General features: G+C 35.2%; 1 protein-coding gene and 1 non-coding gene across 4 annotated transcripts in view; one reads left to right on the top strand and one right to left on the bottom strand.

Annotated features, from left to right (window-relative positions):
* CUL4B (cullin 4B) overlaps positions 1 to 17,530 on the top strand; it is a 36,390-nt gene extending 18,860 nt beyond the window's left edge. The window contains exons 11-21 of one of the 3 annotated variants that reach the window (XM_041741513.1): positions 144 to 262; positions 1,017 to 1,209; positions 6,018 to 6,122; positions 6,604 to 6,714; positions 7,160 to 7,251; positions 8,322 to 8,429; positions 9,314 to 9,427; positions 10,252 to 10,357; positions 11,467 to 11,639; positions 13,152 to 13,304; positions 15,025 to 17,530. In XM_041741513.1, coding sequence (XP_041597447.1) covers positions 144 to 262; positions 1,017 to 1,209; positions 6,018 to 6,122; positions 6,604 to 6,714; positions 7,160 to 7,251; positions 8,322 to 8,429; positions 9,314 to 9,427; positions 10,252 to 10,357; positions 11,467 to 11,639; positions 13,152 to 13,304; positions 15,025 to 15,120 — 1,370 coding nt within the window. In that variant the 3' untranslated portion in view covers positions 15,121 to 17,530. The remainder of the gene's footprint in view (positions 1 to 143; positions 263 to 1,016; positions 1,210 to 6,017; positions 6,123 to 6,603; positions 6,715 to 7,159; positions 7,252 to 8,321; positions 8,430 to 9,313; positions 9,428 to 10,251; positions 10,358 to 11,466; positions 11,640 to 13,151; positions 13,305 to 15,024) is intronic. The other 2 variants (XM_041741515.1, XM_041741516.1) reach the window with 2 other exon arrangements.
* LOC121483677 lies at positions 3,421 to 3,523 on the bottom strand. Its single transcript, XR_005985800.1, has one exon. It is a non-coding gene; the product is annotated as a U6 spliceosomal RNA (small nuclear RNA).
* Positions 17,531 to 18,260: the final 730 nt, after the last annotated feature.

Here is an 18,260-nt window from a genome sequence, read left to right as displayed (position 1 = left end):
AATAGAAAACAAATCTTTATATTAAATTTTATAGACTAGTAATAGTTTATAGCGGTATCACAATAATAATTTAACTTAATTTTCATTAAAATGTCTGACGTTTTTGTTCACAATTTTTAATGCCTCAATGTTTGAAAATTCAGGTTTAAATAACCTCCTTGATGAAAACCGAATTCAAGATTTATCTCTCCTGTATCAGCTCTTCAGTAGAGTTCGAGGTGGAGTTCAGGTTCTCTTGCAACAGTGGATTGAGTATATTAAGGTATTGACAATTAACCTGTGGGTTTTTTTCCTTGTGTCTTATAAATCTATACACTCAGTACATATCAGCAAGCATTTCTTACATGTTAGATCCAGGTTTTTTTAAGTAATGAGAGTTTTGAGGGCAGTCAAACTAAGAATGATAGCTATGTAACAGATCAGCAATAAAAGTTATTTCATTGAGGTGATTTCTATGTGGGGGGGGACATTTTTTGGGTTCCAAATCTCCTTCCTTTCTTCAGTTTTACACTGAAGCCAAATGACCATTTAAAAAGAAAAAATCAGGGATCCCTGGATGGCTCAGCGGTTTAGTGCCTGCCTTCGGCCCAGGGTGTGATCCTGGAGTCCCGGGATCGAGTCCCACATCAGGCTTCCTACATGGAGCCTGCTTCTCCCTCTCCCTGCGTCTCTGCCTTTCTCTCTCTCTGTGTCTCTCATGAACAAATAAATAAAATCTTTAAAAAAAATAAGAAAATTTCAAACCTGACTTCTTTAGAAGTAGGGACAAAAGCCTAGAGACTCATAATATTAGGGTACTGTATACCTAGTGAGTCATTCCTTATTTTGTGATTATAGATGAATGATTATCAGCCTGGATGTTTTATCACTTTATTTTTCTTTTCCTGATTTCAAAAAAAGCTTTGTTTTATTATTTTGAGATTTAAAAATACGTACCTACTTAAAATAAGATTTGGGAATTGTTTTCATCAGAGTTAATTCAGTTCTACTCAAAAGTGGTCATTTTTGTTTTTTAGGCATTTGGCAGCACTATTGTAATTAATCCTGAAAAAGATAAGACCATGGTTCAAGAACTGCTGGATTTTAAAGATAAAGTTGACCATATAATTGATATTTGTTTTCTGAAAAATGAAAAATTTATTAATGCCATGAAAGAAGCATTCGAAACATTCATTAACAAAAGACCAAACAAACCTGCTGAACTTATAGGTATTTTTCCAGTCTTTCTTTTCCATCTATTTAATGTTCTTTTATTCATAAAATTTCAGTCAGTTTGAAATTTTGACAAGGTTGTAGTTTAACACCTCATTTATTTGGGGTTGCTTATTAGGTGGTAGTTTCTAAGAACCTAGATATAAGGAATAAGTCCTTTGAGGTAAAGAACATCTCAAGTTTATATGTCAAACATAATGTTCTTTCTTTGTAAGATAATACATTGAACCCTATTTACTTTTATTTATACTAAGTTTGATACCTGTTTTCTAAGCTTATAGCAATTTAGAGATGGGGCAGGTTGCTACTTCCAGAGGCCCACACTTAGTGCTACAAGAAAGGGTAGCAAGAAATTACAGTTGCTACTGAGAAAGGAAAACTGTCCAGGACAAAAATAAGCCTAATAATCTGGGCCCATTTAGTGTAAGGCTCTGACAAATGGCAGTGTTTCTTAGATTTCCCCACCAAACTACCCTTTAATGTCAGAAGGAGAGGTATCCTGTGGTGAAGGTTTAGGGTCTTCTGCCAAAAGGATGAATTTCATTGGTCTACTACTTATCCTTAAATTTTTTTTGGCAGATTTTGCCTTTTACTCTGTGATGTATCTGGTTTGTTTTAATAAGTAGTTTTTAAGATTGCAGAACATTAAGTGTAAAATGGACACTCCAGAATACATGCCAGGTATTTTAGTGGCTTTTTTGAGGTGTAATTGACAGTACAGTATTATATTAGTTTCAGATGTGCAACATAGTGATTCAATATTTGTATACATCGTGAAATGGTCCCCGCAGTAAGCCTAATTACCATCTGTTCCCTTACAAAGTTATTATGGTTTTTATGGACTATATTCCCTGTGCTGTACTTTACATCCCCATGATTTACTTACTTTATAACTGACTTTGTACTTCTTTATCCCCTTCACCCATTTTGGCACCCCCAAACCCCCTTCCCTTGGCAACCACCAATCAGTTCTCTATATTTGAGTCTGAATTTTGTTTTGTTTTGTTTTTTAGGTTCCACATATAAGTAAAATCACACAGTATTTGTCTTATTTTTCTGCATTTTACTTAGTGTAAAAACACTTAGGATCTATGTTAACACAGATGGCAAGATTTCATTCTTTATGACTGAGTAGTATTCCACTACACCCACACCCACGTACACCCTTCCTTATTCATCCACTGATGGACACTTAGATTGTTTCCCTATCTTAGATATTATAAATAATACTGCAATGAACATAGGGGGCATATGTTTTTGAATTAGTGTTTGCATTATCTTTGTAGTGTAATTGTTGAATCATGTGGTAGCTCTGTTACTTTTTTGAGGAACCTCCATAATGTTTTCCATGGTGGCTGCACCAGTTTGCATTCCCACCAGCAATGCACAAGAGTTCTCTTTTCTCCACATTCTCACCAACACATTTTTTGTCTTTTCAATACTAGCTATTCTGACAGATGTGAAGTGATATCCCATTATGATTTTGATTTCCATTTCCCTGTTGATTGGTGATATTGAGCATCTTTTCATGTGCTCGTTGGCCATCTGTATGTCTTTAGAAAAATGTCTATTCAGATCGTCTGCCAATTTTTTAATTGGATTTTTTGTTACTGAGTTGTAGGAGTTCTTTATCTATTTTAGGTATTAACCCCTTATTGCATGTATGATTTGCAAATAACTTCATTCTGTCTTTTCCCAAAAAAGGTTGCCTTTTCATTTTGATGGTTTCCTTTTTTGTGCAGAAGCTTTTTAGTTTCTTGTCCTGTTTGTTTATTTTTGCTTTTGTTGCTCTTGGATTTGGAGTTAGATTCAGGAAAAAAAAAAAAACATTGCTAAGACCTATGTTCAGGAGCCTACACCCTATGTTTTCTTCCAGGAGTTTTATAGTTTCAGGTCTTCATACATCCATTAAAAGACATTCAAGTCTCTAATCCATTTTGAGCTAATTTTTCTGTATGATATAAGATCATGGTCCAGTTTTATTCTTTTTCCATGTGGTTTTATTCTTTTGCATGTGGTTGTCCAGTTTTTCCAATACCATTTATTGAAGAGACTCCTTTTTCCCAGTGTATATTCTTGCCTCTTTTGGCATAGATTAATTAACCACATAAGCATGAGTTTATTTCTGCGCTCTCTATTCTGTTCTATTGATAGATACGTATGTTTTTATGTTAATACTATACTGTTTTGATTACTATAGGGTTTTTTTTTAATATGGAATGCTTCATAAATTTGCATGTCATCCTTGCAAGGGGCCACGCTAATCTCTATATCCTTCCAATTTTAGTACATGTGCTGCTGAAGTGAGCACTGATTACTGTAGTTTTGTATTATAGTTTGAAATCAGGGAGCATGATACCTCTGGCTTTTTTTTGTCTTTCTCAAGATTAGCTATTCGGGATCTTTTGTGGTTCCATATGTATTTTTAAATTACTTGTCCTAGTTTTGTGAAAAATGCCATTGGAATTTTGATAGGGATTACATTGAATCTGTAGATTACTTTGGGTAGTATGGACATTTTAACAATAGCAATTCTTCCGATCCATGAGCACAATATATTTTTCCATTTATTTTTGTATCACCTTCAGTTTTTTTCATCAGTATCTTATAGTTTTCCATGTACAGGTCTTTTACCTCCTTGGTTAAATTTATTTTTAGGGGGCGCCTGGGTAGCTCAGTCAGCTAAGTAGCTGCCTTTGGCTCAGGTCATGATCTCATGGGTCCTAGGATACAACCCCACATCTGGCTCCCTGCTCAGCGGGGAGTCTGCTTCTATCTCTCCTCTGCCCCTCCTCCCGCTTGTGCTCTGTCTCTCAAATAAATAGATAAAATCTTTTCTAAAAATTTATTTTTAGGTATTTTATTTATTTTTTTAAGATTTATTTATTTGAGAGAGTGAGCAGTGGGAACGGGGAGAAAGAGAGAGTCTCAAGTACACTCACTCTGTGCTGAGTGCAGAGTCCAACACAGAACTTGATCTTATGACCCTGAGATCATGACCTGAGCCAAAACCAAGAGTTGGACACTTAACCGACTGTGCCACCCAGGTGCCCTGGTATGTCTGATGCAGACATAAATTTGTGTCTGATGCAGACATAAATGGGATTTTTTTTGGTTCTCTGATAGTTCGTTATTAGTATATAATGTATTTTGTATTCTGCAACTTTATTGAATTCATTTATTCTAATAGTTCTTCCATGGAGTCTTTAGGGTTTCTATGTATAGCGTCATGTCATGTACAAACAGTGACAGTTTTACTTCTTCCTTTCTATCTTGTATGCCTTTTATTTCTTTTCCTTATGTAATTGCTGTGACTAGACTTCCAGTAATGATGTTGAATAAGATTGGGGATAGTTGGGACGCCTTGAAGGCTCAGGGCATGATCCCGCCGTCCTGGGATCGAGTCCCACATGGGCTTCCTGCATGGAGCCTGCTTGTCCCTCTGCCTGTCTCGGCCTCTCTCTCTGTGTCTCTCATGAATAAATAAAATCTTAAAAAAAAGATTGGGGATAGTGGGTATCCTTGTCTTGTTCCTGATCTTAGAGGAAAAGCTTTTAGCTTTTCATTGTTGAGTATATTAGTTGTGGGTATGTCATTTATGGCCTTTATTTTGTTGAAGTATGTTTCTGCTATACCCACTTTGTTGAAAGTTTTTGTCTTAAGTGGATGTTGAATCTTGTCAAATGGTTTTTCTACATCTGTTGATGATCATATGATTTTTATCTTTATTTTGTTAATGTAGTGTATCATGTTGATTGGTGGATGCTGAATCATTCTTTTATCCCCAGAATAAATCCCACTGGATCATGGTATATGATCCTTTTAATGTATTGTTGAATTCAATTACCACATCCAAACTCCCCAGTGTATGCTAGCAGGCTATATGGAAACTGCAGTGATGGTGCCCTCCAGCACCTTAATCTCTAGGGAGCATATTAGCTATATCCTGCCCCTCCAGCTGATAATGCCCCGAGATCAGCAAGTGTATCTTTCACATATAGCCTAGGTGCTTTTCAAACTGCTGTTTTTTCACTGCGTCTTAGAGTGAGTCAGGCCGCAAGAGCCTCAGGAGTGGAATCTTCATTTCCTACAGCACTTTGGGATCCCCGGAAATCAGTTCTGTTGGTTATTTAAGTCAGATGTTCTAGGGGCTCATCTGTGGTGCAGATCACTGGGGCCAGGGTGCCTAAAGTAAGGCACTAACCCCTTATTCGTTGAAGAGAAGCACTTGTCTGGTGAAATCTTTCCCTTTTGTGTGTTGCTATATCTGTGTCGTCGTCTCTGCCTCTTACCCATCCTGATGTGATCCTTTTATCTTTTGTTGTGAAGAACAGATCATCTAGTTTTAAGATGTTTTTCAAAGGGAAATGTTCCATGTAGCTGTAGCTGGGGTGTGTTTATGGGAGAAGGTGAGTTCAGGCTCTTCCTATGCTGTCATCTTGGACCTCCCTCCCATCTTCAGTGGCTTTGATGACTCTAGCATGGTTCTGTATACACTGCCTCCCCCAGGATACCTATACCACATTTTAATAAGCATCAGGATAGTGGAAGTAAAAAATACATTAGACTGAGAACCAGAAGACTTGGGTTTGAGTTCAGGCTCTGGTATTTATTAGTTCTGTGACATTGAATAAGTCACTTGATATCCTTGACTTTGGAGACTTTTAAAAATGCATGGATATCTCTGAAGCATTGCAAAACTCAGTATATACTCCTATTTTGGTATATATAGTGCCTAGTACCTTATGGATACTCATGATCACTAAATTTGATCACTAAACAATGAACTTTCCCCCCCACTTTAGCTAAGTATGTAGATTCAAAGCTTCGTGCAGGCAACAAAGAAGCTACAGATGAAGAACTTGAAAAAATGTTGGATAAAATTATGATCATATTTAGATTTATCTATGGTAAGTGTTTTTGTTTTAAAATTCTTCTTTTAAAACAGCACTCAGCAGAGAAACTATCAAGTATAATTAACCTGGAAGGAGTATATTTGGGAGTTAGATATTTAAAACTATTATATTTGTTGCATTTAATTCATTAGGGTACTTAAGGAATATTACTTAATTGCCTTCTGCTTTGACTTTTCCACTTACTAAGAGGCTTGATTTTTGCTACTTGTTTTAATTTCTGTTGATGCTAAACTCATCAGCTGACTAAAGTTTTTTAAAGACAAGGTAATGCAGTCTTAATTCTTTACAGCAAAGAACTTTTGAAATGTCCAGCATAAATATCTACTCCTAATGTCTGTTGCATTTAACAAATTTGGGTAAAATGTATAAATTTAAATAACTTGGAGTAAAGGTTTGATTTATTAAGCACTTCACAGCAATTTTGTCAGAACTTTTTATTAGAAACTTATAAGTTGTATTTTATTATTTAACATAGGTAAGGATGTTTTTGAGGCCTTCTATAAGAAAGATTTAGCCAAGCGCCTGTTAGTGGGGAAGAGTGCATCTGTAGATGCTGAAAAATCAATGCTGTCCAAACTTAAACATGGTATGATTGTCATTTTTTCTATCCTTCTTTGATTTCTGAGGGAAAATATTAGCTTAAGTTTTACTACTTAATTGCCTCTTTCATTAATTGTTGTTCATATGATGAAAATGTAAATTGAGTAAGCTCATGAGGTTTCCAACCTATTGTACATAACCAGAGCTTTTGCATTTTTTTTTTAAGAAATAAAGCATTGTTTTTGTTTTTATTACTTGTATAAATATTTTCCATTTATCTTATGCCTAAGTAGTAGATAAGTTTACTACAGGATTAAAGAGTATGACTGAATTAGTGGGGCATACACTTTGGGGTAAGGATTTTTTCATTCTTATGAATAGTTACAGATCATATCTTATACTAAAGCAAGTTTTACATTTCACATTTTCAATTTTCAATTCTCTGTTTTCACCGTTTTAAAATATTATAAATGTATAAACATCTTTAATAGAATGTGGAGCTGCTTTCACCAGCAAACTTGAAGGAATGTTTAAAGACATGGAACTTTCTAAAGACATCATGATTCAGTTCAAACAGGTAAAAGTGAGTTAAACTCTTAATTTCTCAAACTTAAGTATATTTAGTTATTTTCTTATGATTTGCACTGAAGAAGATAAGTAGAAACTTATATTTGTTGTAAATACATCATAGCAGCTTAGATGATACTCATTAGAGGAAAAAAAAGAAATATAAGTATATTTGACCTATTTCAAAATTCATGCCCAGTATGCATACCCAAGGTAACAAAAAAAACAAATGTATTGACTGAAGTCAGGACAAGAAAAACTGTAGCTAGATAGTGAGAACAGGGCTTTCTCTAGTATCTAATCACTCTTGGTGATTTGTATGTTCAAAGCTGGCAGTGGGGAGGGAGGAGAGGTGGTAGAATGATTGTATAAGGTCTTTGAGGACATTGAGAGTGAGAAGCTAGATCCATAGTTTGCAGATATTGGTAGAAGGTGGTTTTGAAATATTTAAGAGCATAGGTAATAGTGATGGCAAATTAGATTTTCCTCTCAGGGTTTTAGTAATGACTTCTTTACCACTATATTGCCATGGTAGGAACTGAGAGTGGATAACACAAGAGAAAGATCAGTAGGGTCATGGTCCTATAGTAGTGACAGAATAGAGTTTATCTGCTTTGCCCTTTCCCCCTCTTCTTCCTTCCCCACTTCGGGTAACCCCCTGCAAACAGGCAGTGGAGCAAATGAAAAATTGGAGACTTGAGCTCACTGGTGGGGTGAGGAATGGGGGTTGCTACAAGGTGTTCCAAGCCACATAGGGCTCAAAGATGGGGACTGCAGGTGGTAGGGGGAAAAGAATGGAGATGAGATTCTACTTAAAACAGCCCAGCCATAAGTGAGAAATGATCTAAGTCAATAATGCCTCTAACAAGGTCATGTGATCCTTGTATGCCATTGTAATGTTAACTGGTACATTTAATACAGGCTTCATTTATAGTCCTTTTATAACAGTTGCCTTTTATTTTAAAGACAGTCAGTGTTTGCATGTAATTTTATAATGGGGAACTTCTTGAATGGGTTGTGTTATAACATGAAATGTATGCACTTTTATTTTTAAAATCTTAAGTGTGTGTGTTGATCTTATTACAGTATATGCAGAACCAGAATGTACCTGGGAATATTGAATTAACTGTGAATATTTTGACAATGGGTTATTGGCCAACATATGTGCCTATGGAAGTCCATTTACCACCAGAGGTAAGAGTTGCTGTTCAGGACTTGAGTTATAAGCATAGAAATACATAAAGTTTCTAATTTGTTTGTCTTTGAAAAATAAATACTTTCTAAAAGTTTGCATCAGTAAGCACACCAACACCAAATCCTAACTCTTTTAATATTTTGCTCTTCTTTTTATGTTACTCTTGTATTATTAGAGCATAGCTAATGATGTCCAGTTTCTGGATTCAGGGCCAATTTCCCTGACTCTTCTTTTTTAGTTCTCCAGATTTTACCCATCATTCTGCCCAGCTCTCAGAAATTTTTACTCATATATCACTTGGAGGTTAGATTGCTGAGTGAATGGACTTGAGTAAATCCATCCTAACTTTTAGGGAAATGTCTTTAAACTCAGGACTGAAGCTTAGAAAGGAGGTTAAGGCTAGAGATAGATATTGAAAATCCTTTGTGGAGATGACCACGGAAGCCAAGGGGTAGAGCTCTCACTCATTAAGAGGAAGAATATGGAAATAGGAAGAAAAGGCCTGAGACAGAACTCTGGAAAAGGTTCACATTTGGCCGATGGTAGGAAGAGGAACTTGTGAAGGAAACCAATGAAGAAGCAATAGTGAAATAAAGAACCAGTATGGTTTAGAGGCACAAAAGCCACTGGAGGTGAATGTTTCAAAAGAGAGGATGTTTAAATATTGTAGAGAGATCAAAGAGTATCAAAACTGATAAATGCCATTAAATTTGGTAGTTGGGAGATCATTACCTTACATCAAAGTAATCATTGAAGCTACTGGATATAAAAAACTGATATTAAAAACTTCCAGACATTATTATACATGAAGTAAATATAAAGAATGGTGAAAGTGATTCTGGGCACAGAGCTTAAATAAAGCTGTATTTTTTATTTACTATAGATGGTAAAACTTCAGGAGATTTTCAAGACATTTTACCTAGGCAAACATAGTGGCAGGAAACTTCAGTGGCAGTCAACCCTAGGACACTGTGTGCTAAAGGCAGAATTTAAAGAGGTAAGTAGATGTTCCTCAAACTTAGTTTTCATCTTCATCTTTGATGTGGAGGTCATCCTTTCTTCCCTTTACAATTTTTTTTATTTGAGTGTAGTTGACCTACAATGTTATGTTAGTTTCACGTGTGCAACATAGTGATTCAACTTCGCTATACATTATGATATGCTCACCAAGAGGTCATTTCTCTTAACTTGAAGGTTTAAGTTGTTTTATAATACATGGCACAGTCACTGCTTATCACAGCTTTGTGTGTATTTTAAGAATGTGGTCCTTCTTGGTTGAATTGGCCCTGCTGCAAAACCAAAAACCAATAACCCTTTTTCTGCCACCATTTCCCCACCTGTGGACGCAGAATTCCTGTTGCCACTTCTTGACAGGAAACTTCTTGTTGCCGGGAGCTAGAGAATAGAGTGGGCGTAAAGGAGAACAGTTCCCATATCTAATTTCAAAAATCCCTACAGCTTTTGTGACTAATTTGAATCTAACAAGTTGAAAATGCATTTGAAATAGTGATTTCTTGCTGCTTGTGAAAAATAATCTATAATGACACATAAGGCTGAGTTATTAATTTTCATTACTTTGTTGTTCTCTTTTAATTATAAGGCTTAAAAAAAAGACCTGTAGAAAGGTCACCCAGTCCTTCTTCCTATTTTAAGTAGGATCACACCTAAGCCGTACACCAAACATACTTGCTTTTCTGGATAATGTTAATCCGTGTTCCTGAATCCACTAATTGAAAAATGTTTTTCCTGTTAAAGATTATTTGACTAATTTTCATGTATTTTAAAAAAAATGATGGCTAAATACTGCTGTTTCTCCAACAGGGCAAAAAAGAACTCCAGGTCTCTCTTTTTCAAACCCTGGTGCTGCTAATGTTTAATGAGGGAGAGGAGTTCAGTTTAGAAGAGATCAAACAGGCTACTGGAATAGGTTTGTGTTTGAATCAATTAGCAAGCATTATTCAATGTCTGCTATGTGCATTCCACTAGGTTAAGAGCTTTGGGGGATACAGAGGAATAATCCCTCTCCTCAGCACTTATAATCATGGGAGAAGGGGGAAGTGACATTTGTAATAAGTTCACAGCCTAGAAGTACCAGTCTGTGGTGCTGTGAGTGTATTAGGAGTTCAGTGAAGCAAGAGATGTTGTGGGCTGGCATAATTGGGAAATCCTTCATGAAGGAGGTGATATTTGAGGTGAGTCTTCAAGTTTTAGTTAGGGAGATGGCATAAGCTGCCAGGGGAGATAGTGTGAGAAAAGGCTTGGTGCTTAGGAATGAGCACAGTGTGGGCAGGAGTCATAAAGTATTTAACTGCAGTATTAAATAGTGAGATACAAAGCTAGATAGGTAAGATGAATAGAGCCTGATCATGGAGAGTCTTGCAAATCTAGCAAATGAAACCTACATTGTAGGGTCTCAAGTGTGAGACATAATGGAAGTGGCTTATTTGGACAACTTTCCTGAAATCAGTAGACAATAGGGCAGTTTGGAGGATGAAGAGATGCCAGTCCAGCAGCTAATTCAGTCATAAAATGACAAAGGGCTTACTTTAGAATGAGGCCAATGAGAATGGAGAAGAGGCATCTCTAAGGAAGCAACTACTAGGTACATGAAGGATGAAGGGGAAGGAACAGTTAAAAGATGATTCCAGGGTTTCTCACCGGAGTAGATTGGTAGTTTCAGGGCTAACCATTGGAAAGAGGACACAGTCTTATGGGGGAGATTCTGAATTAAACTTTGGACATTTTGGAGTTGATGATAGTAAAACAACCAGGTGGAGAGGTGTCTTTTGAATGTGGGATTAGAAGGAAATGAGATGTCATTTCTGATTATTAGGTAGTTATCCACAAGGAATAACTGAAGCCTTTAGAGGACCACGGGGGGTGGGGAGACATTGAATAGGACAAAGAGGAAGTAGCTGATGATCCTGGGGAAAAAAGGAAACTTTTAATAGGGTGATGGGGTAGGAGTAGATTGAGGTGAATGTAGTGATTTGTGTTGATGAACTGGTAACAACTAATCCACTATTTCTTCTTCAGAGGATGGAGAATTAAGGAGAACACTGCAGTCACTGGCCTGTGGCAAAGCTAGAGTTCTGGCAAAAAATCCAAAGGGCAAAGATATTGAAGATGGTGACAAGTTCATTTGTAATGATGATTTTAAACACAAACTTTTCAGGATAAAAATCAATCAAATCCAGATGAAAGAAACGGTATCTCTTTTTCATTCTTCTTGTTCTGATGCACTGGATTTGTATGTATTCATATTAAAAATTTATAAAGAAGATTTTATGCCCGTACTACTACCACTAACATTTTCTGTACCTATATCTAGTTCAGTATATTTTGGTACTTGATCTTGAAATTTTCGGGGGAGAAAGGAGTACACACAGTTGGGCCTGAGACTCAAGATAGTTTTATATCCTGCTTTTTTTGCTTGACATTAAATCTTTAGAATTTTTCATGCCATTAAATATCTTCATAAAATGGCAGATGGCCACAGTGTTCTTTTACATGGCTTTTATAATTTATTTAACCAATGCCTGTTGGGTGATTAATTTCTTAGTATTTTAAAAACTGCAAGAAACATCTTTGTATCTAAATCTTAATCTCTCTGAGACTTCCTTTATGATAAGTTCATGAAAGTACTTCTTTGGGGTTAAAGAATATGAGCATTTTAAGAGTCTTAAAAATGATTTCATATTGTGTTCCAGAAAGACTGGACCAATTTACACTCCATCTAGCAGTAAGAATGCCTGTCTTAATGGTGCCCTTGCCAGCACTAAAGATTATATTTTCTTTTTTAAATCTTTGCCAATTTGCTGAGTGAAAACTCTGAATGATTTAGTTAGTATCTCTGATTAACAGTGAAGTTTTTGTTTGTTTTTTGCCATTTGAGTTTGTAAGAGACTTTTATTACAGAAAAACAACTGCAGCATTTCCTGAAACCATTTGGTTTCGATTCCAAAGGTTTCATGCAGTGCATGAGGAAAAGTATTAATATGGGATAGAGGTCAGTATCTCAGACAAGTTCCTGTCTTACATCAAAGGTGTGATATTCCCTTAGAAGATTACTGTGTTCTTGTAGAACATTTATACTGTATCAGAAAGAAATTGACTGCAAAAAGCCCAAACTATGCTTTTAATGTAAGTGCTAAAGATGAACATTTTTGCTTTAGCATTAAAATTGGCAAACTATCTCCTAAACACCTAAATTTCTGTTAGTCTTGAAAAATATAATCACTAACACTGCATTTCTGATTTATGTATTAATAAAATAAAAATTAAGTTTTAAAAAGTTTGACTCTAGTTAGCTTAGCTAGTACCATACTTGAAGTGAGAGATAGAGTCCATCTATTTTGCAGATAAGCTAATGTCTTGCAGAAATCTGGTCAGTAACATTTGTGACACATTTAGAAGATTATGAAGACAAAGTAAAAGAAAATGGTAAATTTTCCATCAGCCATATCTACTTCTAAAAAGGCACCTTTAAGTGGTATTTTTCTATTAACTAATATTGACATTACTTCATTTTACAGGACAATATAATTAGGACAGAAAGGAGTTGTTGTAGGTTTTTTTCTGTCATCATCTGTGTTTATAAGGTTTCTTTAATTCAGTATATTTAAATCGTTATAGTGTATCATGTCCCTAAAATGTATTTTGGTTAAGCAACCAAGTTTCACTTCAGGTACAGTTTCTAAGTTTAAAAACTTTTTTGTTAGGTTGAGGAACAAGCGAGCACTACAGAAAGAGTATTTCAAGACAGACAGTATCAAATTGATGCTGCAATTGTTCGAATTATGAAGATGAGAAAGACGCTTAGCCACAATCTCCTTGTTTCAGAAGTGTACAACCAGCTGAAATTTCCAGTAAAGGTAGGTACTTTTGTATTTTTTAGTTGAGCTTGTTCTATATAAAAGAACACATTAGATTTTCAGACATGGATTTTAAAAATATAGATTAAAGCCTCAAGACCATTAGGAGGGATAAAAATTTTAATTTCTCATGCTCATGTATGTGATGCTCCCCCACCCCAAAAAACCCTTTGTTTAGCATATGTGGGTAGCTGTGACAAAGGGGAAAACTCTAAGGGCTCTTATACCTGAAAGTTAGCTGTTAAATGAGTATAAAATTTTCAGGTTCATTCACAGTATTTCCTTTGAGCTTTGTTATTTTTGTTATTTTTTTCTTTTTGAAATACCTTGGTTTTTTGAAAGATTTGGTTATTTTAAGTTAAATCTTCTGTTTAGTTAGCTTATGTAAGTGTCCATTAAAAACTTTATACAGATAATTAGCCATCAGGCATCTTCTGGAAAAGTTTAGCAATTGTTCTGACGACTGAAATTGGTCATTAAATGGACATGCTCCAGTGTAAATGTCCAATAATAAAGTGGCTTAGGCAATGTGTTTTACTGGCCTGTTTTCTAAGGTGTTTTTTAGAAGATTCCCAACCCCTTGTGATGATAAACACTGTAGAATTTGGATAGACCCTTGGCTCTTGAGGCTCTCAGGAGCTTTGGGCTTAGGTTAAATCACTTCACCTTGTTTTGTAAAATGGGGATGATAATAGTACTTGCATTACCTCACAGGTTTATTGTGAGGTTTAATGAGATAATGATCTATGTATAAAACTTAGCACTGGGCCTGGCATAACAAGTGTTCATTAGCTATTAATGCAAATAAGGCAGGCTTTCTCTCTTCTCTAAACCTAATACTTCCTTCTCATTACCACAGTCTTACCTTGATGTTCTCTACCTTACAACTGTTTCACCTCCAGCCAAAGAGATCACTGATGCTAAGGCAGTTAGAGGATCACTATAATAAATATTGGTTTTTGGCTGCCCTATCAAACTGCTTTCGCTCTTTACCCTTCTCAAATCAAGTGGCCATTTTACACTATCTGAAAAACTATTAGCAAGATATTATATTTTCTTTTATAGGCTAAATACAAAAGACTGAAAATTTGTCATCCAAGAGCTAAGAATGCAATCATGAGAACAAGCTACAGGCTTTCTCAATTTTTCAACCACAAGTATGATTAAAAAATCCAAATTGTTTATAGTAGGTAACAGGTAAATCCTACATGAAACCTGAAATACAGAGATCTGAATTATGGGCCACTACACTTATCAGACCATTTGCTGTAGTATTCTTGTAATTGGTGTTTTCTGTAATATATTTTTTATCTTAATTTATAAGAATGCAACTGACTTTGAGAACTAGCTTTTGCCCAATTTAGGGTCTACTTATCCTCTCAAACTTTCTTGGCAAAACTAAATAGCATTCTGTTTTCCTGAACTATAATATGTTCCACGTGTGAAGTTATGATAAGTTAGTCTTTTGTATTTTTGCAGAGAATAGCTGATTCTCAAAAGACCTCTCTAAGATAGAAAAGTCATAAGATGTGACAGTATATGTATAGTATAAAAACATTTCTTAATCTGGTTTTATTTTCATTATACCTTTTTTTAAAAAATAAGGAGATTAAATACATTCAATCAGTATGCAAAAACTTCTTTTTTTAATGGGGTATTGGTACACGGACTTGAGCCAGTGATTATAAGGTTTGCACTGAAAATTTGCCTTCTCTTACAGCCTGCTGATCTTAAGAAGAGAATAGAATCCTTAATTGATCGGGATTACATGGAAAGAGATAAAGAAAATCCAAACCAATACAATTATATTGCATAAAACCTTGGCCTCCGAGTATTTGGTATCATATGCAAGTAGCCAGTGGATAAACTAACCTGTTGATCCTATATTATTTGACTTCTTTTATACTACCAATGACCAAATGAAGTGTAATGGAAATAGTTGAGTCGACTTTTTCAGTGGTTAACATGCCCATATAAAGAGTTAATACTTAACCTTTAAGAAGAATGTTGTTGAACTCTTTGCATGTTATTTAGTATGATGTGCAGAAAATTCTTAAGAAAGTACCTGGTCTTCATGATTCCTCTTTGGAACTGGGGAAGAGGTCCTATGGCTATTAAAAAAGGAGGGGGGGTTCTTATACACCATTAATTATGAAGCAAAAGGTTTATTTGCTTAAAATGTCATTTAAAGATACTTAAACTGCATGCAAACTTTATTTACTGTACAGAGTTCTGGATGTATTTATCAAATAGAAAAACCACCCTGGACTTGGTTGTTCACCTGTTTTGTGATTTCCCTTGAAAAGAAAAATAAGTTGTCATAGCTATTGATATTTTACTAAGTAATGTTCTGTTACACTGAAAGGGATGTTTTAAAAAAAAAACTTATTTGGAAACAAGTTTTCAAGTAGAGGGACAGTTGCTTATGTAATCTCTTGTATATACACATCCTTAGATGTTCTATTTATGACCATAGGATGTGTGTATATGGCTTAGCCCTGAGTGTACTGTTCTGATTAACAGGTACTTATAAAAATAGCTGAAATAGAAAATTGCTGATCAACCGTACTGGAAGAACATGGTAGGAGAGAAAAATCCAACTCTTCATATTAAAAATGAATGCAATATGAACATTGCAAAAGAGACCAAAACCCACGTGTTTTGTAAATTTTTACAAGGCAAAAATTCATCAACTAGTTTTCAACTTCCTTTAGACTTTAATGTTGTTTGGACAGTTTTGTCTTTAACTTGGACCAATTGCTAGATTGTTACAGGCTTCCTAGGATTTAGCATTCCTCTTTTTTCTACCAAAGTTTTGGGAAGCACCCCAACTCTGCATTTTGCTAAATAAACCTTTCATCCTTCTGACTTCCTAAAGACCTAGATATAAAGGTTCTCCTTTATTTTCCCATATACCCTCTAGTTGGGAAATTCAAAATCTGTATTATGCTGATCTTATTCCTTTCAAAGTCTCTTGAGGAGTTCTCATAGCCACTGGACATCTCCTTTTCAGGGGCATGTCCTAGGATTGTTCATACGTAGAAAATAGCAAAAGTATTGTTACTCTAATTGGTAATGTGAGTAAAAAAAAAGGCTTCTCTTTAGTGTCAGTGCGGGGCGGGTTGTTTGTTTCTGTGGGTTTGGTGGTTGGGTTTGTTTTTTGTTCTTTTTTGTTTTTGTTTTTGTTTTGCTTCCTGGTTTGTTTTTCCTTGAAAGGTAATCGATCTTGGAGGAGAAGCAGAAAATTTTGTCAGGATTTTTAAAAATCAGAATTGCTTTGATGCTTTTGGCCACAGTATATTTCCTTGACTATTTGGAGCCATTAGGAAGAATATCTAGGTCTTAACCGTCAACTGAGGAGACTTTTGGCTCCTTTGTCTACTATTGATTGTTTTCTTGAATTCTCAAGACCTGTAACCAGCTATTATTAAAAAAAAAAGCTGCCTGTTTTCTCTCTGATTGCATTAACTTGCACACTGTTAACAGTATGTGGTATTTAGAATGCCTTCCTAATTCTTTTTGAGCAGCCATTGCCTATATTTTCTGAGCTTCTCCCTGGTTTCCTTGCATGAGCTCATCTGACAAGGAAATGCGGCTATTTTGTTTGTCCTCTCTCCATACTGGACCATTTATGTCAGTGTTCTAATTCATCCCTGATGGTCTCTGAGATACATAGACTATTCCACAAGACTCAATAGTTACTCTTAAGAAATTTTTAGATAGAATTGGTCCCTGTTAGGAGGAGACTCTCGGTGTCACTTTTGTTATCTTGAAAGCTGGTCCCTTCCCTGAGGCTCTTAATTTTTTTGAAAACTTGATGCTGTTTCAACTGAAAAATTGGCAAGAATACTAAAAAAACAAGTTGAGGAGAGCTGTTCAAGAAATTGAAAAGTAATTGCAAACAACATTGGATAATTGTGACTTTCAGTTGTTCTGTATCAGTTAAATTTTTGTGCTCTTTTCCCTGTGTACGTGGTGGTTCTATTTTTCTCCAATAAAACTTTTATTTAAAAAAAGTTTCTGGAGAAGATCTTTAAAATTTCAAATATTTTGAGAAAGTTATGAAACCACAGAACTTTAAGTCTTCCTTACGATTTAATGAATTCATATCTGTCAATTTTGGTGGTTTGGTGATAATGCTATAGGAATGTGTGGGAGGGTTTTGGTAAAAGGGTGAATAGAATTCCCAGGAATTCTCAAGGTGAGTATTCTCAAATGTCATATTTTAGAAAAATCAAGCACAGTATAAACACTGATTCAAATGCTCAAAAGTCAAGTAGTTTCATAAAGTCGATGTGAAACTAGATTTACATTGAGGGAAGAATAAAAGATTAAATGCTTTTGTTTTAGTAATGGCAGTTGATCTTCCTTTTCTATTAATATGAGTTCTGGGCCATATGTACTCTCACTGTAAGGTGCACATCAAGGACCTTAACAAGCCAGAAATCAAGTTTTTTTTGAACCCAGTTCCTGAGTCTGTGGAACAGTCTTATTAACATGATGTCTAGCCATACTCTTGAAAATTCTTATCTTTTGCTTGTGTGTACAGTTCAGGAAATCAGTTTATTCCATTTAGGCATCCGGGTCTCAAGATTTTTAGAAGCTTCTTTTTTAATCTTAGTATCCATAAGTCTTTTTTTACATTAGCTATTTTTTTGTTTTAATGACCATTCTGTTTAATGCTGTGAACGACAGGAAGTGTTATAAACATGTTCTGTTCTGTCATCTACATAAAATTGCCAAGACATATTTTTCATTAAAAAGAAAAGAGCAGTACTAATGGGAATTTGCATAATTATGCTTTATATGGTATCCTTGCTAATGCCATCAATATTGTTTCCTACAAAAATTTGTTTACATTTTTTAAATTCCATTAGCCAACTATAGTACATCATTAATTTCAGATGTAGTTTTCAACAATTCATCAGTTGTGTATATCACCCAGTGCTGTTCACA

This window comes from Vulpes lagopus, chromosome X (assembly GCF_018345385.1).
Source record: "Vulpes lagopus strain Blue_001 chromosome X, ASM1834538v1, whole genome shotgun sequence".
Classification (NCBI taxonomy): Eukaryota; Metazoa; Chordata; class Mammalia; order Carnivora; family Canidae; genus Vulpes; species Vulpes lagopus.
This window is presented reverse-complemented; position numbering and strand designations above follow the sequence as displayed.